Here is a 27197-nt window from a genome sequence, read left to right on the forward strand (position 1 = left end):
TTTTTTTTCCCACCCATCACACGCAGCTGCCATCTGGGCCAATCAGCGATGAAGAGTAGTACTAGTTTAATGGAAAGTCGAGAAGGAAGCAAGTATGAGGGGTTAAGGTGGGGACATATTGGGATGGGTTGGATATGCGAAATTTGGAGGCAAAGACTGAAGCAGAGTCTCAGGTGAGGCTGATCAAAGTCAGCGAGGTATTGGAGGGAGAGTATACGGCACAGACGGGACTTGACAACCAGGACTTGGAGGAAGGAGACTGATGGGAAAGTTGGACCTCAAGATTGACAAAATGGTGTATTCTGGCTTGTCCAAAGATGAGAACACTTATGGCAAGCCTTACAGAATGACCTAAATATGCCCTCAGTCTGGTTAACCTTCAATATTTATAAAACAAGCTGCTTGACCTCGTGTACCAGAGCTGAGAGGATGGATAGCTTAGCCACAAATAGGATGGCAAAAAGTGGAGTGATGGAGATGGAAAGCTTTTGTGGAAGTATTACGAGGTGGAATCAATATAATATGTTATGGATTTGGCAGCTCAATCCTTGGCCTGTATGAACAGACAGAATCTTCGGTGTTTCGATTCCTCTCTAACAAAAGCTGGATATATGACAATATGTAACATATGACAAAAAAAATGATCAGATGTGCCAAAAGGGGCAGATGAGGATGAGTGATTGTAAAGAAAGTTAGACATTACCATATCCAGAGGGAGGACGAACCAGTTGCAGAAATCCATGTTGGAAACTTTACAGATTGGGTCAGACCCACAGAGTCGCAGAAGGCCTTTGCTGCAATGACATGGCTGGTGCAGACAGGAAGGGGTTCACGGCCCAAAGCCCACATTTGCTGCAATTATATTTCTTTCATGAATCCCAAGTTCAACCAAATAAAGTCATCATGATCAGGGTGGAGAGAAGATTGGCTAAAAGCAGGAAGAAAGGTAGCCACTGTATGATTGCAACTAGAAATGGGATGTGGATTTGTAAGTGAACCAGGGATAAAATATCGTAAGGGAAGAGGAAGAAACTTCATTGGAGGAAGGTATTTTGAGAGGATAGATCGTCAGGGGCGATGAAAAATAATATTTGAAAGTAGTTTTGCGTCAAAAGAAGAGTTTTGAATTGTAAGAAAGAAGTTTTGAATATTAAAAGGAGGAATGATGGAGAATAAGCAAAGGAAGCATTGTTATTATTATAATTATTATTTCATATGCAGCCTGTGGCTGCTGGTTACATCATTGCTGAGAATGCAGCTGTGCCGCTGATGCAGTGCTCCTTGTTGCCAATAAGCCGGTACCCATTTTGCCGACCTCGAAAAGATGACTGGCCAGGTCAACCCACCTGGTGTTATTTAACGGCACAACACAACAGGGGCTCAAACTCAAGACCCTAAGATCTGAGGCCAACCGCCTTCACCATAAAGCCAACACCAGCCAGAAAGGAAGCGATAATAGGGAAGAATGAAAAATGAACGAGTGAGGGAAATTTGTAAGGACTTTATTGTGAGAAAAAATTCGCTTCTTTTAAAGTTTTGAGTTGACTTGGGGGGGGTCAGAAAGATGGGCTAAAGAGGACAAAAAAAAAAGAAAACAAAAACAGATGATGTGTTGTCATCTGAAGAATCCCATGTACAAGGCCTAGCTGAGGCCGAGACAAACACATACTTGAAATTAATATTAACAGTGCCAACTAAGTACAACTTCCTCACTTTGCTCTCTAATTCACTCCATGCAAACTTTATTTTACAAATCTAAGATAATATATTAGCTTCTCTCCACAAGCAAGTTTAGAACCTTTTCGTTTTTCGAACCAGACCCAGCAAGAAACAAGCTCCGTTAGCATAACAGAAGCTTTCAACAGGTGCAATTATGTCATCTATGTATGCAGTGTTGTGATAACAGCCAAATGTGTGCAAGGCATAATATCATGTAACATTGTCTCTAATATCTGGTGCACAGATTGGAACAAACATTACCTCCATATTGTCTATAGTTAACAGCATTGCAAGATTTTTTTTCCAAAGAAAAGAATGGCAGCTGCTCATGAAGCTTCCGAGTACACCAATATGGCTGGGAAAATGGATCCATCCATCAGAACCATACTCTGTGCAGACCATCAGTGCTACCAAAGCGGTCTCCTGGGCTATTGGGCACAATCCTGGACAGGTCACCACTCCAACACCAGATACTCAAATGGCTCAATCATCCTAGCAAGCTGGCACTCATTTTGCCAACCTCCAAAGGATGACAAGCTGAGTCAACCCCACCTGGTATCAATTCAACAGCCAAGCAGAATTTGAACTCGGGACTCTAGGATCCCAAGCCCACCACTCTAACCATAAAACCAACACCAGGCATGGAAATGGATAAAAATTCAATAATAATGTATTGCTTGCACAAGAGCTGGAGGGTGGGGGTACACCTAAATTCAGCATGATTGCTAGCTTGTAGTGTGCAAATCACCACACGTAGTGCCCCTATACTTGAGTGCTTACAGAAATGGGAGACATGTTTCAAAAAAAAAAAAGGAAGTGTACGTGACTACAAAAGCAACCATGTGGGTGGGACATTACCAGGTTGTGCATAATCAATATTATTTTAGGAGTTTTATCGAAGACGTGCTAGTTGTAAGGAATGACCTTTTACGTGTTCATTTTTTTATCACCGGCTTGTCAGGATGACTGCAGTTACGAAACGATTAAATAAGCAAGTGCAAGCAATGAAAATTAATATGTACCACTTTAGCAGTGACATCATGCCACTTGCAATCTAGCACAAATCTGATCTGGTAGGTATCAGGTCTTTTAGTTCAGGCCAGTCTCTCGACTGCCACTGGTAACATGTAACTCAGTGCTACCTGCCACATGGTCGGGCAATCGGCGACTAAACCAATGAACCTTACTGGCTTGCCAATGGAGAGGGTGACACACCCGGCAGGAAGAAAACAAATACCTGTTAAAGGATGGATGAGCTCCCTGAGGATAAGGAGATGGTGTCTCCAAAAAAAACACTCATCCGGTTCTTTAGGTTGTAGGTTGCAGACAGCGATCGCTCAGGGTACTACTACCGTATGGATTTAGGAACATTAAAGTGGTGCCCAGAACCATCTTACACTTTCCATGTCAGGATGGCTGGTCTTACTTTCTGTCTCATGTAACTATAACTACCAGACTTGCTTTAATCTCTTTCTTACAAACAAACATCACACACTTTTCTTTCTCATTTTTTACTCCATACCTTTACATTCTCTCTCTTTTATTTGTCTTTCCCCTCATTTCCTCAGAAGCCTCCAATTACATATGATAAAGTCTGAAAAGTTAATGGCCCCTAGTTCCTGGTATTATGGGGTGCGAAGAATCTCCAGTGACCTGCTTGCCTCTGCTGCTTGAGAGGTGGGGCTCAAGCAGTCATAGTACCGGTCCCTTCCATCTATGACCATCCATCCATCCATTGGGACCATACTCTGTGCAGAGCATTGGTGCTGCCGAAGCAGTCTCCTTGGTTATTGGGCACAATCCTGGACAGATCGCCACTCCGACACAGGATACCAGCAAGCTGGCACTCATTTTGCCGACCTCAGAAGGATGACAGGCAGTCAACCCCACCTGGTATTAACTCAACAGGAGTGGGATTTGAACTCAGGATTCTGGGATCCCAAGGCCACCACCCTAACCATTAAGCTAACACCAGGCATCATCCATGACCCTTGCCTTTTAACTCAATGTGACTCTTTTTTAATTCGTTTCATCAACATCCGTGGTCTTGATTCAAATCTTTCCTCTGTTGAACATCATCTAGCAAGTACCTCACCTAATATCTTGTTTCTCTCAGAGACCCAATTGTCACATGGCGTTCTCGTTAATTCCTTTAATATTTCTAACTGCAACCTTCACTCGTGATTCCGCTTCAAAGGAGTCTGTGTTTATTCCAACATCAACATGCCTGTTGTATGCGTTGTGGACCTAAATCGTGGAGGTTGTGGACCTCCAAACGTTGACGTCATCTGGCTTAAGATTTGTCTCCCAACCATCACTATTTTTCTGTTTCATTTGTTGCTCTTCCAACTCTACAAACTTTCTAACTTTCTTTGACTATCTTAATTCCTTTCATGACATGACAAGCCATGACAAGCCATGACATCAGAACACCATCAAGCAGAATTCCTCTATTTAGGATAGTTCAATGTACACCACAGAGTGGATTAAATCTTCCCACACAGATGTTGGGGGAGTTGAAGCTCTTACATTTTCCATTCACAATGATTTGGAACAAATTATGAACAACTATATTCCAGATCATCATATATCACTCTTCCAATACTTTGGATTTTGTTCTTCATCTCAAATCTGTTGCGTTACAGTCACACACTTTCACTTCCAATTGGTTCTTCTGACCACAGTCTTGTAAATGTCATTTCACTTACCACCACTCTTTCTCCTCCAACTGCTCCAACTAAATGCCAGAATTGGCTTTCCAATAGTGCTGACTCGACTGGTTTACCAAACTTCTTCTCTGACTTTCCCTGGGAAGACGACTGCCTCTCCTCGGGCAATGTCTCTATTTCTGCTGAACGTATAACTGAAGTTGTTGTTGCAGGAATGGAGGCTTATATCCCCTTCTCTTTCAAGTCCATCATTCCTACCAATTATTGGTTCAATAATACCTGCTCTATGCCCATAAGCGCAAAAGATGCGGCATATCGAACATGGAAAAACTCTTCTTCCTCTGACTTGGTTTCAGCTTTCACATCTGCCAGAAATCATTGTAAACATGTTATTTGTGAGGTGAAGCATTCCTTTATCCAAAATAAATGCGACAACCTCTCATCTTGTTCCACTAATCTAGATATTTCTGGTCCGAAACTAAAAGTAACTCCAACAATTTCTATATGGACAGATTCAGCCGAAATTTGATGGGCAGGTTGGGTTTCTGACAATGACTAATTCATTAGATTTTGGTGAAGTTTCGGAGATGGATACGGATACGAGAATTTTTTAAATGATGCTTCACGATTGAGAGAAAGGGCCAAAACGAACTATAGCACAATATCTCAAAAAGTTATGGATGGATTCACACAAAACTTGGTGGACAGGTTGGATGTGTGACAAGGAAGAATTGATTCAATATTTCTGATGATCTGCATCCGGATCCAGATCTGATATTTTTTTTAATTTCTAAAGTGATTCTTCACAATTAAGAAATTGGGCGAAAAACAATATATAGCATGATATTACCAAAGTTGTGGAAGGGTTATGACAAAACATGGGTGGATGAGTTGAGTCGGTGAGAAGAACAAGCTGATCATATTTTAGTTCAGGTTCAGATGCAGATCCAGCATTTCAGGAGGATACAAAACGTAAACTGTTCAGCCTGGTGGAATGCGCTCTACCGAGTGCCGTTGTACTTTTAAATGCATTCTCAAAGTGGACCTGACATATAAATGAAAATCAAAGACCCACTTATATCTCTCACCTGTAAATGGAGGAAATAATCAATTAGCTCTCACCTAATCAATTAAACCCATGTGGCAAGGATTACATAAATAAATGGACTCCTCCCATGCTCTTCCAGCCAAAGAAAGTTGCATAAAGCAACCATGAAAGGCTACTCAAGGTAAGCAATATGCTGTCTCAAACCCTTCTCAGAGTTCCTCCAAAGCTGTTAAAACATTCACAAATAGTACACACATGAGCATCCCAATGCTACACACCCACTTAGCTGCTGGACCGATTACATCGCTTGTTGGCGAATCAACGACAGCACAGACAGAAATAGATACCAACAAGGCTCCCAAGCATGGACCATGTGTAAATGTCAAAAGCAGTCAACATATAAATGAAGAATGAAGACCCACCCACATCTCTCACCAGTGAATGGAAGGAATAACCAAGCTGAAGACCAACCGTGTGACATATAATCTGTGGCTGATGATCACAATTACAGCCAGAGGGTACTAAACGCATATATATATATATATATATATATATATATATATATATATATATATATATATATATATATATATATATATATATATATATACATATACACATAGATCTATATATATATATATATATATATATATATATATATATATATATATATATATATATATATATATATATATATAGATCTATATATACATAGATCTATATATACATAGATCTATATATATATATATATATATATATACATAGATCTATATATACATAGATCTATATATACATAGATCTATATATACATAGATCTATATATACATAGATCTATATATACATAGATCTATATATACATAGATCTATATATACATAGATCTATATATACATAGATATATATATATATATATATATATATATACATAGATCTATATATACATAGATCTATATATACATAGATCTATATATACATAGATCTATATATACATAGATCTATATATACATAGATCTATATATACATAGATCTATATATATATATATATACATATATACATATATACATCGATTTATATATACATATATATATATATATATATATATATATATATATATATATATATATATATATATATATATATATATACAGTAATCCCCCCGTTTCTCGTGGGGGTTACGTTCCAAACCTCCCCGCACGAAGTGAAAATCCGCGATGAATGGACGACTCGCCAAAATAATCGACTCGTCTGGTCTGGTCGGTTTGGGAGTGATTGGGTTTGAGGTGCCTGAGATCGACTAGTCTGGTATGGTCGGTTTGGCAGTGATTGGGTTTGAGGTGCCGGAGATCGACTAGTCTGGTCTGGTCGGTTTTGAGGTGCTGGGTATGAGTAGTGCTCGTCCAACGGTGGCAAACCTTTTTCCTTCCCGAAGCATATAGAGCACCTTTACCTTAACCTTCTCCTGGAGCATCCCAGAACCTTCCTCTGGCGCTTCGGTTCCTTGCCAGAAGCCTTAGAAGGTGCAGGGCGTTTGGGCGGCATCGTGGGGCTTGGAGAAAAAACGAAGAAAATATTCGAAGTTCACAAGCGAAACTTTGTCTCGTGCGTTGTGTGACTGGTCGAGCACCTCCTCTTCTTCTTTCGGCTGCTCCCGTGAGGGGTCGCCACAGCGGATCATCCATATGATCCGCATAGTGATTTGGCACATGTTTTACACCGGATGCCCTTCCTGACGCAACCCTGGTTGCCTCTTACAACACAGGGATTGGTCGAGCACCACGCGTTATAATCTATTGCTTAAATAATTTATGTTTTATATATTATTACCGGGATGTCCCGGGGGAATCCGCAGAAGGAATAGGTTACGTTCCAAGGGAAAACCCACGATGAACCGGGGGCGCGATAGGTGAACCGCGATGAAGCGGGGGTTGACTGTATATGTATACGAGATGTGTTAAAAAGTATCCAACCTTAATTTTTCGTGCGTAAACAAATGAAGCGAGGGAGGCGTGGTTTGGTGCACGTGTGCAGGCGATCCTAATTCGTATGCGTGAATATTTTCCCGCCTGCAGAAGCTGTCAGTCGCCGACAGACCGCCGATGAGTGAGGAAGTGTAAGTGAGCGCCGTCGGGTTTTCGTTTTTGACAAAATTACGGATAACTGTGGTCTCATCGCCAGTGATCACTGTGTTGAAGAAGTTGGGATCGCTGTTCACAGTCTCCAGCATGTCCTGTGCGATCTCCAAACGGAGTTGCTTCTGCTCGATCGTTATCAGCTTTGGCACGAACTTCGCTGAGATTCTCCTTAAGCCCAAATCCTCAGTCACAATGGAATGAACGGATCCAATGCTGACGCCTGCCTTGTCTGCAAGTTCTCTGATCGTGATTTGACGATCCTGCATCAGCAGGGTCCTCACTTGGTCAATGACGATCTCATTTTGGGATGTTGAGGGCCTACCAGAACGTGCTTCACTTTCCACTGATGTGCGACCATCTTTGAAGCGGTTGTACCACTCTTTTATCTGTGTGGTGCCCATTGCTTCATTCCCGAAGGCCTGTTGAATCTTGCGGAACGTTTCCACTTGGGAATCGCCAAGCTTTGCACAAAATTTGATGCAGTAGCGTTGTTCAAGTTTTTCCGTAATTTTGTCAAAAAAGAAAATCCGACGGCGCTCACTTACACTTCCTCACTCATCGGCGGTCTGTCGGCGACTGACAACTTCTGCAGGCGGGAAAATATTCACGCATACGAATTAGGATCGCCTACATACGTGCACCAAACCACGCCTCCCCAGCTTCATTTGTTTACGCACGAAATATTAAGGTTGGATACTTTTTGAACACACCTCGTATATACATTCAAACATATATACATACATATATACATATATAAATCGACTTCTCCCATGCTCTTCTAGCTGAAGAAGCTGCATAAAGCAACCAAGAAAGGCTACCAAGGTAAGCCCTTTGTTGTTTCAAACCCTTCCCAGAGTTTCACCATAGCTGTGAAGACATTCACAAATAGTACACACATGAGAATCCCAATACTACGCATCCCATCAGCTACTACACTGGTTTCATTACTTATTGGCAAATCATCAGTGACAGCGCAAACAGAAATGCATACCAACAAGGCTCCCAAGTATGTACCATGTGCAAATGTCAAAAGCAGTCAACATAAAAATGATAAACATATAAATGATATGTGGGTGGGTCTTTCTAAACATATATATATATATATATATATATATATATATATATATATATATATTAAATCCAAAATACCACATTCAAATAATTCAAATGTCATTGATGCTTAAAGGTCCCCTGACATGCAAAAGTACTGAAATTTCATTTATATATGTCCTATAGGAGTTTTCCATCGTGATTTCAGATCTGACAATGTCTTTTTCACAATATTCATTCTGTAAAATTAAAAAAACAAACCTCTTCGGGAACGCCCCTAAAAATTCTCCTGCAAGGGGCGTAACCCACATGACGTCAACTACAGGATTACAAAGGCTGCACGTAAATTACTCGGGTTGGTGGTCTACGTGATTATATTGGCTTCCTGTGTGTTTCCACATTTGATTGGTCGACTCAATCGCTTCGTTCATTTCTGCTTTAAAAAAAAAAATCGAACATTTGGTTTTGAATAATGGATGACATGGACTTTCATTTCTCTGGTAACGACAGTGAGTGTGAGAGAAATGAAGGATTTTGGTCTGAATCACATGGAGAATTGTTGGATAAGGTAGTTGCGGGAGGTGAAGTTCAGGCAGCTGGAAATGAAATACGGCCTTACCAGTTCGAGCCCGAAGCAGGACAAGCAGAGGAAAATGGCGATGAAATTCCCGGCGTTCATTATGATTGGGAGGACATTGAAGGAAGACTTGGCAATAACAACTGGTTAGACTAAATCCTATTCGTAATTCAATAATGTAAATTCGACTTGCATACTGCTCAATATCCGAAATATTTTAGTGAGGTGACGTGACCAGCGAAGCTTAGCGGACATGTTTCTCCGCGGCGAATTAATCGCAAGCAAGGCCGGCGAATGTCATCGGCCGTATCTCTCCACGGATAAAACGAAGCAATCTCGCTGTCCGGATACGATGAAAACTTGCGTGCAGAACACACCTTGTGACAATTGTCTCGAGTAGTCCGATAAATCTGACGTTCTGTTGCATTTTTATTTATTTTATTCCTACTGTCATCATGTAGCACCAGTAGAAAACAATGAAAAAAAGAGAATAATAAATAAAAGCTACAGCACGTCATATTTATCGGCCCAGTCGGATGGACGACGGATTTATCAGCCTAGTCGGACGGATGACGGATTTATCGGACTAGTCGAGACCAGTGTTTCTCAACCGGGGTTCCACAAGAAGTCACTCGGGGTTCTGCGAGAAACAGTAATAAATAGGCTCATGTATTTTTGAGTAGTATTTGTTTGATTTAATATTAGTAATTTTGCTGTACACATGCGGCATATTGTTGGAAACTCCTTGGTTATTATAATAGAGGCTTCAACCTCTTATATTATTTACAATGATAACAACCATAGGGAATATATTTAACGATGTCTATATGGCGCCAGTGTGAAACCGCCCTCACTGGTTAGTGGACGTCCTGTACACGGCGGATTCGTGCATCATTGAGTGACTGACTCAAGTACGGGACGCATGCACGGTATCCATCTATCTTCTCTGTGCTTCCTAGCGCGAAGTCTCGCGAAGTCTCTCTCTCTCTCTCTCTCTCTCTCTCTCTCTCTCTCTCTCTCTCTCTCTCTCTCTCTCTCTCTCTCTCTCTCTCTCTCTCTCTCTCTCTCTCTCTCTCTCTCTCTCTCTCTCTCTCTCTCTCTCTCTCTCTCTCTCTCTCTCTCTCTCTCTCTCTCTCTCTCTCTCTCTCTCTCTCTCTCTCTCTCTCTCTCTCTCTCTCTCTCTCTCTCTCTCTCTCTCTCTCTCTCTCTCTCTCTCTCTCTCTCTCTCTCTCTCTCTCTCTCTCTCTCTTTCTCTCTCAAGGTTACTTCTTCTGTTTACCTTTATTGCTTCAGCTTTATTTGTTTAAGTTTTGTTTATCAAGTTGTATGAGGTGTGTTTTTTTTTTTTTTGATTAAAATTTTTTTTTGTGAATTAAAACCTTGGTGTGAGGTCTCATAAACGAGCAGTATGTTTTTTTTTTCATTGCCAATAAATTTGACAAAAAGGGGGTCATTTTTTCCTTTTAAACCAGGTATCCGAAAAAAAAATTATATTTACCACGTGAACTACGATAAAAATACAAAAGAGCTAGATATTAATAATGGTATATAATAATTTTTATGCAGGGGTTCCCTGAGACATGAAAACTATTTCAAGGGTTCCACAAGGATAAAAAGGTTGAGAAACGCTGGTCTAGACTCCAGAGATCTCAAGTCAATCCACTCTGTGCGAGTTTCTGTATGTGACATCAACGCTGCGATTCGCTGGTCAACTTTTTTAGGGGCTGGGCATAGCAAGTTGTGAAAAGCACAATAAATGATCGAAATATTGCTCTAATTATCCCATTTTTGATTAAAAAAAAAACATGGGTGATTTCTTCACTAGGAAGGTCAAGTTAATATATAAATAACCAGAAAGTTTTGCATGTCAGGGGACCTTTAAGGTAGACTCGTACATGTGTCAATCACTTTTATACATCGCTTGTGTTTCAGAGATTCAAATGTCATTGATGCTAGAGATTGATCCACAAAATATAATATTACCATCAAAAATCTGTATGATCCACGAGTAGGCCACACTAATCAGGCTGCAGCGTTATTGGGTAGCTCCTGTGTATTTAAAGGTTGATGAGATTAATAACGTGTGCACAAACATATTGTAAGGAAACAAACACATCCATTTAATCTACATGAATAAATCTACCAAGGTAATGCTCAAAACAGGTAACAAATGAAAAAAATAAAGTTAAGATAATGTGAAAAAACTGAATGAACAAATTTAAATGAAAGAATGGACGATGTTGCAAATGTATTACACAAGTGTGTGTGTGATAAGAAAATCTCACGGAGTAGGTAGTCAGAGTTTTCCTTGTCGTAATCTCCATCTTCTGGAAAGTAATCTATTTTCTTGCAGATGCCCTTGAAAGATCCTAAAAAGACATGACAAAAGATTTGTATTCTACACTTCTTTCATGCCAATTATAGAATGTCAGCACTCATTCAGCTCTTCTTGGCATTTAGATGTCTGTATAAAAATGGGGTTTCAAGAAAAGAGTATTGTTAAAACTGTAGACATTTGCAAGAATGAAAGTACAGTAGTCTCTGTCAACTGCATTTTCAAAGGCATATACAGTACACAGAAAAATAGCTCAACACAGGCTGCGTTGTTCTGGATCAGAGCAACAACCAAGAAAATTATTTTGAAGCCATTGCGTTTATCAAAAATAAAAACATATATTAGTAAAGAATGAATGTTTGGCAAAAGATGAGAAAAAATCAGAGATTTGTTGATTATTTAATCACATAATGAGGATGTCAGTAACGCACTGTTTTATACAAAAAAAAATTAGAATTGGGCTGCTGGCAACACGTCATGTGAAGTTGGACTCAAGACCAGTGAATAATGACATCCACTGATGTGACAATGGAATGAATAACCTGAAAAGGTCAATAACATGCGGAAGTACCATTAGAATGAATGATTGATCGAACCCTCCTTATCCCCTAAATAATCTGTCAGAGAGAATCCAAAGGGAGTTGTTGCCATTCATGTTGCAGAGAACCCTTCAACTGTGCCAGAGTCTGCACAGGAGGGTCCATTTTCTAAATTATATGCCCAAGAATGTCTCAAATGTGCTCTCTTGGATTTAAATTAGGACTCCTTGCCTGACCAGGGCAATGTTGTGATGGCATCGTTTCACATGAAGTCACTAACTGCATGAGAACGCTGAAATCTAGCATTGTCATGAACACAGTTGTTAAGAGAATTGAGTGGTTGTCAAAATGTGGAACAACAGGATAAAAAAAAAAATGTTCCCATGGTACTTTGTCACTTGTCACATTACCCTGTACAGTTTCAAGATCAAGTTTACAATAGTAACAGGCAGCTCCATATCTCAACAGATCTGACACAAAGTGGGATGGACTCCACAATGTTCTAAGTGTTTAGACTTGCTGACAAGCCGGAGTTCTCCCATCAGTCATGTGCATGGAGGAATCGGCTCTCATCGGACCAAAAGATGTTCCTCCAGAATGAGAGATTCCAGTGTTGATGTACCAAGCATCATGTCAAGCAGGCTGCTTAATATTCTGGGGTGAGAAGACAGCATCTTATCATTGTAACCTAAAGCCCATTTTGCAGAATGACAGCACTCTTTCTGCCAGAGAGACCAGAGAGTGCTGGTTCCAGACAATTCTGATGGATGACTTCTGAGAGCGATTCCATTTATTCTGGAACACTGTGCTTGTGGCCAAAAGGAAGATGTCTGCCAAGTTTAATCAGAGCTGCATTTTCTCCATTTGAGGTCACCTCGAGTCATTTGATTGAGGCCTGTCTTAAACATCATTGTTTTATTGGTTCACGAAAAAATATTTTCATGAAAAATATAAGTGACCACTATATTCGTTTTTGTTGTCTGTCTGTCTGTCCCGAGCAGAGCTCCGTGGGTTTTGATCTGATCCTGATGAAATTTTGATGGGAGGTTTATATCATGATCTAGTTGTGTTTTCCTGAAAATGGGCGTGGTCCACCCATTATGGGCGGAGCCACGCCCAAAAAACATGTTTTTAGGGGGTAGCCGATTTCAATTTGCATCTTCTCCTAGGGGTTTTGTCGAATCTGACAGGGGTTGCGGTAGTTGGTTAGCCCAATGGCACCTGCATAGCCCCACGGAGCTCGATTTTTCATTTTCATCCCAAGGTCAAGGTTACTAGGTCACGAACTTAGAGAATTGCGATTTTGACATTAAAAAAATTTCTTCTCCGAGGGGTTTGTCGAATCTGGCAGAGGTTTCGGTATTTGGTTAGCCCAATGGCACCTGCATAGCCCCACGGAGCTCGATTTTTCATTTTAGTCCCAAGGTCAAGGTCACAAGGTCATGAACTTAGAAAATTTCGAATTTTGACATAAAAATCAGATGACCACCCAAACTTTGAGAGCTAGGATGACAATATTTTTTATGCATAATCTTGAGGTCATTCCCCATCTAAAGTCTTGAAATCATTTTTCTCTATCTCGAACACCTTGCCCATGGCGTCCCCTTCAAGTTTGTTTTTACGCTGATTTCATCAAAGTATGGATAATCCGAGGAGTGTGAAATGCCATATAGCCTATATGACGTTATATTGTTCCTGGAATGTCCCAGAGGAAGTTTTGCACTAAAGGTCATAATCCTTGACCTTTGACCTTTAAAGTTCACAAAGGTCAAATTTTCAAGGTTGTGGGAATCGAACCGGGTTTTCGACCTTCTTTGACGAACTTACTCCATTAGGCTATAGCACGTATCCTGTTTCCTTATTTTAATGTCCACAACATTGTTTCGGGACCTTTAAAAGTTAGGCAGAGGTCAAATCTTTAAAGTTGTTGAACGAAACCGGGTTTTCGACATTTTGCAGCTAATATATTACCTGTCACTCGTACCACATTATGTTGATCATTTTTATAACTTTGTCAAAAATTATCACATTGTGTCATCCTTGACTTCTGAAACAATCTACATCGTCAAATAGCGCTCGTGAACCATCGTCGTCTTCAGACTTGTCGATGTTTGCAGTCAATATGCTGATAACAGTCCAACAGAACCCAAGTTGTCATCCAATTTCACTGTCTGATATCCCATGCAGTATTGCTCATCCCAATAATTTGAAATCTTTGGGCTTCACTAAGTTTTCAACATGCTGTAATAACAAAGTCTGCCAAAGGAAGTATGCAATGACATCGTTAATTTCTCCAAACTTCGACCTGTGGTAAAAGTGTGTTTTTTTCAATTTGATACCCCGACCATTATGCTGTATGCCCTGGGTGTAAAATTTCCATTGGTCTAGTGATGAATGGAAAACAAATTGTGCATGTTTTAGTTCAGGTCATCATACAGGTTGGATGTAAGTGTTTTGAATTACAATCCAAAATAAGTGAATGTTTTGAATCTGGGTTCATTTTTATGCCTCCACTGATGAAGTCGCCAGAGGAAGGATGTTTTCAGGTTGTCTGTCTGTGCTAATTTTCTCTGTTTTCTCTGCAACCGCTTATCCGATTGACACGAAATTTTCACCATGTGTGTGACTACTCATGTAGAATGAATTCTTTAATGATAATTATGACATCGGTCACGTGGTTCAGCAGCCATATTTTTTCAACATAAAAGCCTTCAAAAATCTTCTCCGAAATGGCTGAACAGATCGAGGCAAAACTTTAAAGGTATGATCACCTATCCATGAGGAACAAAAATTCTTCCACCAATGACGTCTTAGGTTGCACGGTTCGGCAGCTATGATTTTTTTTGAAGAATAAACCTTTTAAAACCTTATTCTCCAGAATGGCTTGACAGATCGAGGGGAAACCTCACCCAAATGTTCCCCAAGCCTTGGGAATACCAGGGTGTTCACAAATAATTAATAGGTCACATGGTCTGGCAGCCATATTGGATTCAATGAAAATATTTTTGAAAAATATTTCTCTTGAATCGCTTCATCAATCGATGTGAAACGTCACAGTTGTGATCGAGTAGTGATGGGGAATATGCGTTTAAATTTCAACTTGATCGGATGCATGGTCTGGCAGCCAAAATAATTTAATGTTTTGAATCTGGGTTCATAAATTTAAATCAAACTTGGTACAAGTATGTGTAATGATGTGATAATGTGGGTGGAGGCATATCTGGCGATGTTGCGACGTCGAAGAATGCCCTTCTAGTTTCATTTGCTTGAAAGGATATTTGAATTTAATTTTTCCAATTTTCAGAAATAGTACTGTTTTGTAGGCATGCTGAACTTTTATGCATGCGTATCTAAAATAATGTGCCAAATGTATTTCAAAACATTCAACATGAACAAGCAGACATCTGCTCAAATGGAAAGAGACAGAATCTGGGCCATTTTGTTCACACTTCAGCAGACAATTTCCCCACTAATAGTGAAAGCGAGGCCCGGCTGCAATGTATTTTGTCCCACAACAATGGACGTCTATTGCATTGTATTTCGTTATACTACTTCTGGGCCGATTATATCCAGACTTGCTACGTAAGATCAGCATAACCCCAATCCATGTATCGGGCTGTTTTTATCTTTGCTGATTGTCTTGGGGAAGGGAGGGGAGGAGAGGGATGCAAATTCTCCATGCAAATGTGTATCATGTTGTGCCGCCTCCAGGAGTGGGAGGGTATTACAAGTCTCCACCATTTACAGTGCAGTGAGGTGTTTTGAATTGCAAGCAGTAGGTATGTTTTTGCTTCATGAACTTAACCCAGGTTTTTCGTTTTTTGCCTATACATAGCTGTCAGTAAGGCCTAAGTCACATTTGCTTTACGGCGAGGATACGGCAGCCGTACGCCCTCTGAATTAACGGAAACGTGCGGCGGCCGCAGAGTTTCTGCGGTGGCCTCAGTGTGGCCCTACGTCGTTTGGCTATCTTTTACAGGCCGTAGGGGTCGCCGTGGAATTATAAAGCAGAGTTATAACTTTTTTCATTTCTGCGTTCGCCGTAGCAATTCGACAAGCCGAAAAAAAAAACTGGTGAAAAAAAATTAAAAAAAATTAACCCATTCGTTATCGTCCGTCTGGCCGCACGTTCACCTTAGGGCCCCCCTGCGGTCGCCTTGCGGGCACCTTGAGGCTTAATTGCGTCTGCCTTGAAAATTCTATGGTCGCCGCAGGGCCCCCTTAAGGTCACCGTGCGACATCAAATCAAAGACCGTACGGAAACCCCACGTTTTCGGTCTCTACAATTTCTAAATACGCCGTGCGGCTCCCCGAAAGATAAAAACATATGTGACTGCTACATTGTGTGACCGTGGAAATACTGTGGCCGCCGTATAATTGCTAGTGGCTGTAGATTTTGGAAACCCCACAGCTGCCATGACAAATGTGACTTAGGCCTTACCTATACACCGCACAAATAAAAGTGTGTGTCAGAAGAACATGTTGCATGCTTGGAACAAGATCACCCATTGGGTGGTTCATCCCACTCTGATGGTAATAGCTTAATTCTTCTCCCATACCTGAACTCTTGTAACATTATCTGGGCACGCTCTTGTAAAAATCAGCTACACTAACTCTCAGTTATTCAAAAGCACGCTATAAGGATATGTACCCTTTCTAATCCACGGGCCCACACTGCACATCTTTCCACCAAACTCAACACATTGACATTAATAAACTACAAACAGGGAAATTTATGTACAAACATACCAACAAACTTCTTCCACAAGCCTTTTTGTCTGACTTTACAGCAGTCCATGATATCCATACTCATTTCACTAGTTCACAAGATAACTTATTTCTTCCTTTTACTAGCACATCATACTCTTAATACATCATACTCTTAATGTTATTATGGGCCATGTCTTTGAATAGTATTGATGGAGCAGTAAAGACACAATCATCTGTGGCTCGGTTTAAGTCTTCTTATAAACTAAATTTGATCTCGTATTATTGAAAGTTTCCTTTCTTACACATTTATTTGTTATTCACTCTTGTAAGACTTCACTTTATTGTTATTTCATTTTTTATCTGTTTATTCTTGTTATTGTTATTCACAGTATAATTGACCATTTTTCCGAAATTCTTTGCCATTCATTAGTTTTAGTTTAATTTATTGTTTGTCATTTATATTGTTAGCCCATAGGCATATCAATACAAGCCTCGGCTTCTGAATATGCCTCCATATTTGCTTCTGTACATGTTATTTTGATTATATCCTGGGTTCACCAAGTTGCAGAAATATTACTTTCATTTTTTTTGTTTTACTGTACTTATATTGACATCTATGGAAATAAATGTTTTCTTGAAATTAAAAAAAATTGAAACATGAACATGCATTGATGCAGCTCTGGAAACTGGGTAAATAAATTAATTTCCTTCCTGCCAAGGAGGGACACTTTTCCTTGGATATATAGGTATGCATGAAAGACAGAGGCGACTAATTAACATTCCAAAAGCTTGCAAAATGCCATAATTAACACATTACCTATTTGTTCAGGAAAGTGAAAATTCGAAAGGCGCTCTGTTTTGATTGAGTGAGGCAATAAAATATTCCCCATAGATTACATGTTAAAAGGCAGTGAGCAAGGTGAGTAGCATACAGGATGGGTTCGTGACTGGCTTTGAATGACATGCTAAATAAATGGCTTTGTGAGCAGCATACAGGAAGGCTTGGTGATTGGCATGCAGGATGGATGAGTAAGTCTTCAGCACAATAGCTCAGTGATGTGATTCTGAGTGGCATTTAGGATAGCTTGGTGAACTATCTTTGATTCCAAGTGGCAAATGCAATGCAAGAGGGGTCAGTGAGTGGCATTTTGAATTGCTATGATTGGCATGCGGGATATTTCATTGATTTTGATCTGAGACTGCTTGGTGAAAGCCATAATTGCAAGGACCTGCATGAGTGGTATCCTTTCGGGTTTACACTGAAGAATTCAGCATGGCATGTTAAATGGCTCAATTGTGGACATCCAGAATGATCAATTTTTAAAAGTTAAGAACAAATTAATTGAATGTCTCTTTGATAAACATGCAAGAGGACTGGGTGACTCAAATACAAAATGGCTTGGTGAATTAATGGATCTAACTCTTTCGCGTCCATAATCTGCAGCCAGAGTGTCGGTACTGCCAAAGCAGTTTCACAGCGAAGATTGCAATGGGTGGTTTGCCATTGCCTTCCAAACAGTCAGTTGGAGCAATAATTTGTAATATGTTCAGGGTGCCATTGATAACTAGCCTACACTTCATTGAATGACGCCTTGAAATACTTAACATCCACCAGCTAATCCGAGGACATGGGACATCCAGCTTAATGCCCAACCAAGGGATGGCACACCTTGTGATGCAACACCCTGCCTGCGAAGCACCAAAGCGACAGCTTCTAGTCAGTGAGGCTGGGGAATCGAACGCAGAATAGAAACTCAAAGGTGAGTGAGCCACCTCTGCATGAGCCTGTCACATGGTGAATGGATCGCTGAATGAAACCCAGAAGACATTGGTGAGTGGCTGAATATGTGATTGAAAAATAATAATTTGATGAATGGAACGCATGGCTGAGGAATCAAGCGTGTTATCCAGGATGTCTTTGTAAATTGGTATGCAAGAGGCTCTGCAAATGCCACACTAAAACGTTTGATGTCTCATGGCATCACAGAAAGTGCATGTCATCTAGGTTAGCTATGTGATTGGCATCCTCAACGGATTAGTGAATGTAGAATGGTTCCATGGTGACCATTGTAGCATGTCTCAATGAGATTTGTTAAGTGTTCTGTAGATGTCACGCGCACGCACGCACGCACGCACGCACGCACACACACACACACACACACACACACACACACACACACACACACACACACACACACACACACACACACACACTTTTTCAACTACTCTACTCTTATTTGAGACATTAAAATATTGAAACACCATGAATAGTAATGTTAGCATTGTTCCACAACCTTCTTGCAGAACCATGCAAATCCACATAGGAAGTATACTTTCCACAGCATGAAACCTCACCACAATGTTTATACAAGATATAGCAACACATGAGCATCAGAGATGATGCAACAGCCTCGTTGAATCATCCCACTTTTCAGGGATTCCCCTTGATAAAAACATCTCCGGAGCCAAGAAGCAAGGTAAGAATCTTCCTGGTTATGTGCTCGAGTGCATGCTTATTATACATGTGGAAAGAGTACCAGGAGTGAGGTCAACCAGCCTACTCCAGGAAATGACGCAAATCCACTTTTGAGAGGACACCACTTGTATCGATCATTGAGGGTTTTCACTGGCAAAGTAGGATGTGCAATTCAGAGATCGAAGAAGCCTCCACTGGTGGTGGTTCCGAATGGAAAAATTAACTCGACAGTACTCCTGACTCTCACAAGTCACATGACTGTGCTGAATTTGTGACAATTCGACGACAACTGGTTGAGAGGTGACACGTGATGCAACATGATAATTCAAGCGAGGCAACACGACTGTCGATTTGGATTATAACTCACAAAAAAGCTCGCTCAACAAATACAAAACATACTACTACTACTACTACTACTACTACTGCTAGTACCAATAATTATTTAACGACCCAATTAATCCCACCTTGTTGTGGGGTCGGCCAAGGTGGTTGTATCGCCCTTGGTATTTCACCAACCCGCTGGCCAGGTGTGGTGTTCGACTGGAATTTGTAATTTGTTCAGTGTGCAGGTGATAATTCGCACGCTCTTCTCAAAAGACACCGTGTGGAATCTTTGACGTCCGCCATGTCCATCTGAGGGACAACGCAGTTTGTGATTAAACGTCCTGTCTACGAATTACCAATCAGACAGTTTATGGTCAGGTCAGGAATTGAAGCCAGACTGGATAGTTCAAAGGTATTAGAGGGGTAACTGTCACACTGAACACGACATGTGCAAGAAAAAGCAGGGCGACGGATAAACTGCCTTGTCGACGCTCTTCGTTCAGCGAGTGTCAAATCTGCAACAACGGCATTCAAGCTGCAAGGTCTTGATTGATGCACATCAGGGGTCTTATCATTATAACGGACAATTACAAGGTGCGACTTGTGCGGCGACCCAGGCGACAACGGGGCGAAGCGGAGACGTGTTAAGGATAATGCTTCCAAGTGGAGCATCAATGGCACTTTTGCGATGGCAACGTGACCCTGGGCCCCCTGGGCCATGGGCACATCCATGGCCCAGGCACGACCGTCGACCTTTCACTAATCGGCACAGATTCGTCAGTCGCAAAGCACTCCGATCCAACGCCATGTTTTTCAAGAAACAAAGGCCGTTTAGGAGGATGCGCCCCGCCTTTGTTTGCCCTTACTGGGCGTCGAGACGAGGGAACAGACGGTTCCTATGGAAAAGCGCATTTCAACGCCGAGAGCGACTGCAACCTGCGTGCGATTTCTCTTTGCGACGTCTGCGACGACTGAGTGCGCACTTGCGATGATAGTTCAATTATGGCGAATGTGCAAATAATTTTTTCTTCCTATCAACAGACTATTTTTATATATATATATATATATATATATATATATATATATATATATATATATATATATATATATATATATACATCACAGGCATGGTCTTTACTCATGCAAGGTTGCATTTGCATTTCCATCGGCCGGAGTACAATTAGCTCCCACAAAACGCGTCGCGAGCCCAAGTCGCGGGGACACGGATCGGCCGATTCAGCTGCGACGCGCGTCGTTCTTTTGTCTCGCGGTGCTAACCTGGCGTACCTTCGAGACAACAGGTTCTCCACAGGCCCGAGTGCGTCATGACTTCTTCGTTCTTCCTGCCAGTTTCATTGTCGTGCTGCATCTTGGCTTTGCAAACGCCCCGCGAGTAGAGCCAGTAATCGGTGCCAACGGCGATAGTCATGAGGCTGAACGCCGCGAAAGCGCCAATGGTGGTCAACAGCATCCGGCCGCCTGGGTCACACTGCCCCATGGCAGCGCATCGTTGCCCCCCTTTGCTGGCTGCCCTCCCCGACTGACGATTCCTCCTGTCCCGCTCTTTTTCCTGCTCTTGCCGCTACCCCGCCCCGGCAAGAAGTCGTGGAGCAGGGGAGTCTGCACAGGTGTTATACACACTCAAGACGTGGAGCTGCGCGGTGCTCTCCGCCTGAAGTTCTGATCATCAGATTCCATGTGAATGGCAGCACCGAGGGTCGAGCCGGTCGAAAACAAGGAGCAGGCCAAGAACGAGCGACGATGATCACGATGAGGCTGCAATCGCCTCCGAAACGATGCGCTTGGAGACCAATCGAAATAAAATCAATGAACCACGATGCCGATTCCCCGCGGTGAAGATCGTCACAAAGGGTGGCCGCACCGTTCTTTATTTTACCACAGATGCATTCTTCAGATTCTTTTCGCTGCGAAAAGGATTTGTTTTTCCCATTATTATCCTATTTTCTTTTTTCCACCCCCTCTCCCGCCATATCGACGGTGCATAAAATCCCGTACCACGTGCGGAAAAGGCCACGTCCTCCACGATGCCCGTCCACACGTCTTCTTCTTCTTCTTCCTTCGGCTCCGTCGATGCCTCGACGCTCGTCGTTGTGCCTGGGCGTGCAAAGCCGCGTCTATCTCGTGCTCTTTCCTGGAGACCGGCGCTTCGGTCGAGGGACCGCCCGCTCTGTGAGCATTGTACCGCTGATCTCGATCGCACCGTGGGAAGATGCGCGATGCGTGTGCGCCCCCCTGTGGACGTGTCGAACGGGCGACTCCAGGTGCTCGCTCAGAGCCCCATTCGGATTTCCAGTCCAAGTGGTGGTCTCGAAGGTCACGTCTATTTTCCAACATCGAGGGCGCCATAACGCAACGCTGGGCTGTGTGTGCACGGAAAAGCGAACTCCTCACAAGGTGCATTTGATATCGCTTTGAAGGCATTGTTGCTTCTTCGAACGCGGGATGATAATGAAGGACGGCCCAGGGCTCGTGTAACTCGAGCCAGTTATCTCACGTCATGATGCTTTAGCCCCCCTAGCTCAGGTTTTGTCAATAAATGCTTTGAACGCGCAACACGCAGACGGCTCGGGTACGTGCGACAAACGCTGCGCCATTCGGGTTTGTATTCGGCGGCTCAACGCACATCACGCTGGCCAAGCGTGAATGGACACGTTGGCATGTGGGGACTGGGATTCCTGAGAACGAAGCAAACGTAGCACGTTCAATCAATCAGGGAAGCATCGTTCTGTGCGCAATCCGGCTTTCATTTGCATCGGTGATGCACCACGCACCTTTTATGCACCACGGTCTCTCCAAACACCAAATGCAAGATGTTACATTTGGCTGGAATTCTAACCTGAACTCTCCTTGCCTGTCTAACAGCTCCCCCCCCCCCACCTGCATATTTATAGAACCTATTACTTACATACTCGTACACAAGCTGTCCAGCCTGGGTTTGAGTCTCGACCCAGATATAAACTGCTGCCCTGGCGTTCCGCATGCAGGGCGATGCATCAACGTGGGTGCCGTTCATCAGAAGGACATTAAGCTGGAGGACCGGCATGCCAATGCTGGTCGGCGATGTAAAAAAGAAAATCCCACTACCTCTCACAAGTCATTGCCAGCATTTTGGCCTGTCTGCTGGGAGGGCAATGGCAAACCACCCAGCATAACTCTTGCTGAAAGATTGATTCAGCAACAAAGACACTGTCAAGACCACGGTGCATTGATGATAACTATATACACACTAGATTGTCCATGTAGTGTTTGGAATGTTTCAACTACACGAACAGCTTTGGTGCCATTTGGTTTTGTGAACGATCACCATGCATATGGAATTTACTCAGCACTGCAAACACACTGTGACGGGAATGCTTATCCAGAACTTGCACGATCAAAAAAGCCATTAAGTTCAGATTCGATATGGCAAACTAACAGTTGTAAGATTTGCAATGGATGCCCATGACGACTGATGATTGAATTTGCTGCTGAAGCAAAAACATTAAATCTATTTTCCCAAGAGATAGCACTTTTTTTCTTCTTCTTCTTCTTCTTCTTCTTCTTCTTCTTCTTCCTCTATCTCTCTCTCTCTCTCTCTCTCTCTCTCTCTCTCTCTCTCTCTCTCTCTCTCTCTCTCTCTCTCTGCTGGTTGTTGGTGAGTCATGCGTGGGTGTGGCGTAATGGCCGCCGCCTGCTTTGTCGTGTGAGTGCTGGGCCTTGTTGGTGCTTCCTATCCCCCTTTTTCCTTTCCTTTGTGTTTTGCTCGTGAGTTTCTCCTTGTTCTCCTTTCCTTCTTTGGAGAGAGAGAGAGAGAGAGAGAGAGAGAGAGAGAGAGAGAGAGAGAGAGAGAGAGAGAGAGAGAGAGAGAGAGAGAGAGAGAGAGAGAGAGAGAGAGAGAGAGAGAGAGAGAGAGAGAGAGAGAGAGAGAGAGAGAGAGAGAGAGAGAGAGAGAGAGAGAGAGAGAGAGAGAGAGAGAGAGAGAGAGAGAGAGAGAGAACGAACAAGGTAAGAGGGTGTTTGTTTTTTTTAATCACCTTAAGTGGTTATCGCCCTTACAATTTTTCTCTTTTTGATAATCTGAGGTGGTTACTGCTTCTTGCAGAACCTTCTTTTTGGTTTTGTTTGGTTAAAGACATGGCTGGTCAAACTATTACCAGTCATGGGTGCGACGAAGGGTTATCGCGGAAGCATGGGCTATGCTTCGTTCCGCCGGAAAACGGCGTTATGGACGATATTCTCCTTGCGGTTGGAGAAAGAATAGGTGTAAAGAACATTAGAGCAGCATCCCGAATGAGCCACAAAGTTGTCATCTTCGTGTCACAAACGCACTTTGCAGACATTGTTGTGCAAATAGGGTTGGTGCTGGGAAATGACCAGACTTTCGTTCCGGTGTCATCAATGGACACAGCGGTGACAAAATAATGACAAGTGAAATCCTTCAATACAGCGTGTGTAGTGAAGCAAATGAGTACACTAATGTTAAAATATGCAATTTATGCTTTTTCAGTTGAAAAACAATAAAAAAGCGTCCTTAATATTTGAAATGTATAAATCTTGTTATTATTGTGATAAGCACCTTTATATATAACATAAGGAATGAAATCGTTCGATACAGCGTGGCAGCACAAAAGAATGATAGCAAAAGAAGAACTTAGCTTTCAGCATTCGGCGATTGGCGCGAAATGCGATGGTGGGCGGAAATGACGTCTTTCGGCACGAAATGCGATGGTGGGCGGAAATGACATCTTTCGGCACGAAATGCGATGGTGGCCGGAAATGACGTCTTTCGGCACGAAATGCGATGGTGGGCGGAAATGACGTCTTTCGGCACGAAATGCGATGGTGGGCGGAAATGACATCTTTCGGCACGAAATGCGATGGTGGCCGGAAATGACGTCTTTTGGCGCGAAATGCGATGGTGGGCGGAAATGACGTCTTTCGGCGCAAAATGCGGTGGTGGGCGGAAATGACGTCTTTCGTTCGTTCGTACATGAGAGGGGCGCGTTTCTTGGTTTTTTCCCGTCAATCAATAAATTAAATGATTTTCACACATATAACACATTAGTTTCACAAATTTCCATTGAAATACTCGGGTATTTCCGTCAATTCTCGCTATTTCCGTCTAGGTTACGCACTGCATCTCCCGACCGGCCGTCATTGGCTGTCTTGAGGCACGTGGGGGGGGGGGGACAGGGGACACTGGAGACGAGGTAGACACCGGGGGCATTTCAAACTCAGTGCAATTGTATGCAACACACGCGCTGTAATAAGTAATTGCCCACCCTTTGTATCAAATTAAATACTGCTTCAGAAGCAAGGTGAACATGGTACTGTGGTGTCCAGAGTAATTACTGTTCCCCTCCGTACCAGGAATGAAAATTTAAAACACATTGCATTGTTTAGACGGTTTTGCTTTGTTGTCTTAAAATATGGTGTGACACAACTAAGTCTGTCTTTTAACCTGAAATTAGATGGACATGAATATCGGGTTTTTGCAGCAACGGAAACCTTAATCTGTTATGGATGTGGATCGCAAGGTCATACTCGGAATTATTGTCCGAATGCAAAAAGAACATATGCTGCTGCAGCTGGGTCAACATCCACCACCCCCCCCCCCCTCACCCTTCATCAATGTTCGGGGAGACCCAATAGATGAGTCACCTATAGTGCAGGAATCTACCTTAGAACATCAAAGTGCAGCAAAAGATGGGAATGATAAGGAAAGCATGGTTAAACCTTGTGATGACAACAACCTCAATGAAATGGGAGAGAAGGTGCAAACTCCAGAGGATTTAAATTCCATTGAGGAACAAATGATGGACACAAGCTTGAGAAAGAGTCTGAAACGCTCCCTCTGAAGCATTGAAAATAAAGATAAGGGCAATAAAGTGCTGACAGTGCAAAACACTGGTACCTCGAGTGAGCTTGGTCGTCCAGCACAAAGAGAGCAAAGTAGTGAGGAGTTGGTGGAAGACGTGACTCCACCAATGGTTCACGTTAAAGGTTTCAAGATCATACTTATACATGTGAAGGTGAACAACCTACTCAGGGTGATGATGACCAAAATAAGACACAGAACGTTAAGAATGACTACCCCTTACCCCCCAATGTAATAAAGGTTGAACATGAAGAGGAAAATAAGCCCCAAGTTGACAACAGTGATGGGACAGGTCTCCCTATTCAATCTCTACAGAGAGATTCTTTAGACCATGGGATAATGGAGGTAGCGGTGGTTGAGTCACAACCAAGCTACATTGAGGATGTAGATGTAGAGGCTTGTGTTTCTTGTGATGCATTGTGTGCATCTCAGGAAGAAGAAAGAGAGTCAAATGTATCGAAAGAAAATATTATTAGCTGTTTAAATGAAACCTTCAGGCAGCGAAATGTGCAGATCAAAGATCATTTTCCTGGTATCAAGGCGTTTATCACCACTGCAAAACAAATGGTGCAAAGAAACTCAACAGAGATTTCTGAACCTCAGTTCCAGAGACTCAGAAAAGCTTTGACAAAAGCGAAAAAAGAAATGCAGGTAGAAGTAGACTGAGTGCTTAGAATCTTAACGATGGTTTTGCACATCACATTTTTTAATATAAATGGGGTTCGGGCCCCATTAAGAAGGGTTCAAACAATTCAAGCTTGTGAGAGCTTGAAAGCAGATATAATCCTCCTACAAGAAACTCATGCTACAAACTCCCTAGTAGCCGAATGGGGAAGACTCTTTAAAGGTCACTGGTTTTTACGTAGTTTTCCGACACCAAAAGTAGGTGTTGCGATTTGTTTAAGCCATAAAATTTGTGCACAGCAACTTTCTTTTAAGGAAATATATAGAGGGCATCTCATCTCTATGGATTTTGTTTGCAATAAACAAAAGATAATTGTTGTAAATGTTTACGCACCAAGTGATCCGATTGAAAGCAAAATAAAATTTTCCATTCTAAAGGATTTTATTAAGAACTTGGAGTCAACCGCATTTATATGTATTGCTGGAGATTTTAATTGTACTGTCTGTCCCTCACTCGATAGAAATAGTCATGAACCCCATGCTGCCTCAACCAAAATTCTAGGAAGCATCATCAAACAGTATGAACTTAAAGACGTGTGGAGAGTACAGCATCCACAATCGAAATGCTATACATGGTGTAGATGTCATAATGGAGCTGTATCAAGAGCAAGACGACAGAATATATGTGAATGAAGTAATGTTAAATGTAGTGTTGAAGTCTCAAATTTTTCCTGCCGGTTTCACGGATCATGACCTTGTCATGATGTTCTTTAACATACCGGATCTAGCATGTGGAAGTGCCTCTTGGTCATTTAATACAAGTCTGTTAAATGATAAACTTTTAGAGAATAATTTCAAGATGTATGGGGGAAAATTCGCTCATCCAAATTTGAACATGCTAACTTGCGGGTGTGGTGGGATCTTGCAAAATCCCAGATTAAAACCTTCTGTCAGCAGTATAGTTCTTTTAGTTTGAGAACACACTCTTTGTCAATTGATTTGTTAAGAACTCAAATTGTAGCTCTGGAACAGAAGACAGATGGTGGAAAGGGCTCTTATGACAAAGAGTTGTGGAAAAGAGAGCTTTATTAACTGAAATGGTGAAACAACAAGCTAT

General features: G+C 42.0%; 1 protein-coding gene across 7 annotated transcripts in view; it reads right to left on the reverse strand.

The window, feature by feature from the left end:
- Positions 1-27197, reverse strand: part of LOC147034710 (voltage-dependent calcium channel gamma-2 subunit-like) — a 233714-nt gene that overhangs the window by 121157 nt on the left and 85360 nt on the right. For 3 of the 7 annotated variants that reach the window (XM_085887525.1, XM_085887517.1, XM_085887489.1), the window contains exons 1-2: positions 20857-21727; positions 11480-11563 (exon numbers count right to left, since the gene is read on the reverse strand). In XM_085887525.1, coding sequence (XP_085743651.1) covers positions 11480-11563; positions 20857-21076 — 304 coding nt within the window. In that variant the 5' untranslated portion in view covers positions 21077-21727. Of the gene's footprint in view, positions 1-11479; positions 11564-20856; positions 21728-27197 lie in introns of those variants that run through there. The other 4 variants (XM_085887532.1, XM_085887500.1, XM_085887508.1 and 1 more) reach the window with 2 other exon arrangements.

The sequence above is a fragment of the Eptatretus burgeri genome, chromosome 1 (assembly GCF_056783735.1).
Source record: "Eptatretus burgeri isolate ZD-2024b chromosome 1, Ebu_testis_v1, whole genome shotgun sequence".
NCBI lineage: Eukaryota > Metazoa > Chordata > Myxini > Myxiniformes > Myxinidae > Eptatretus > Eptatretus burgeri.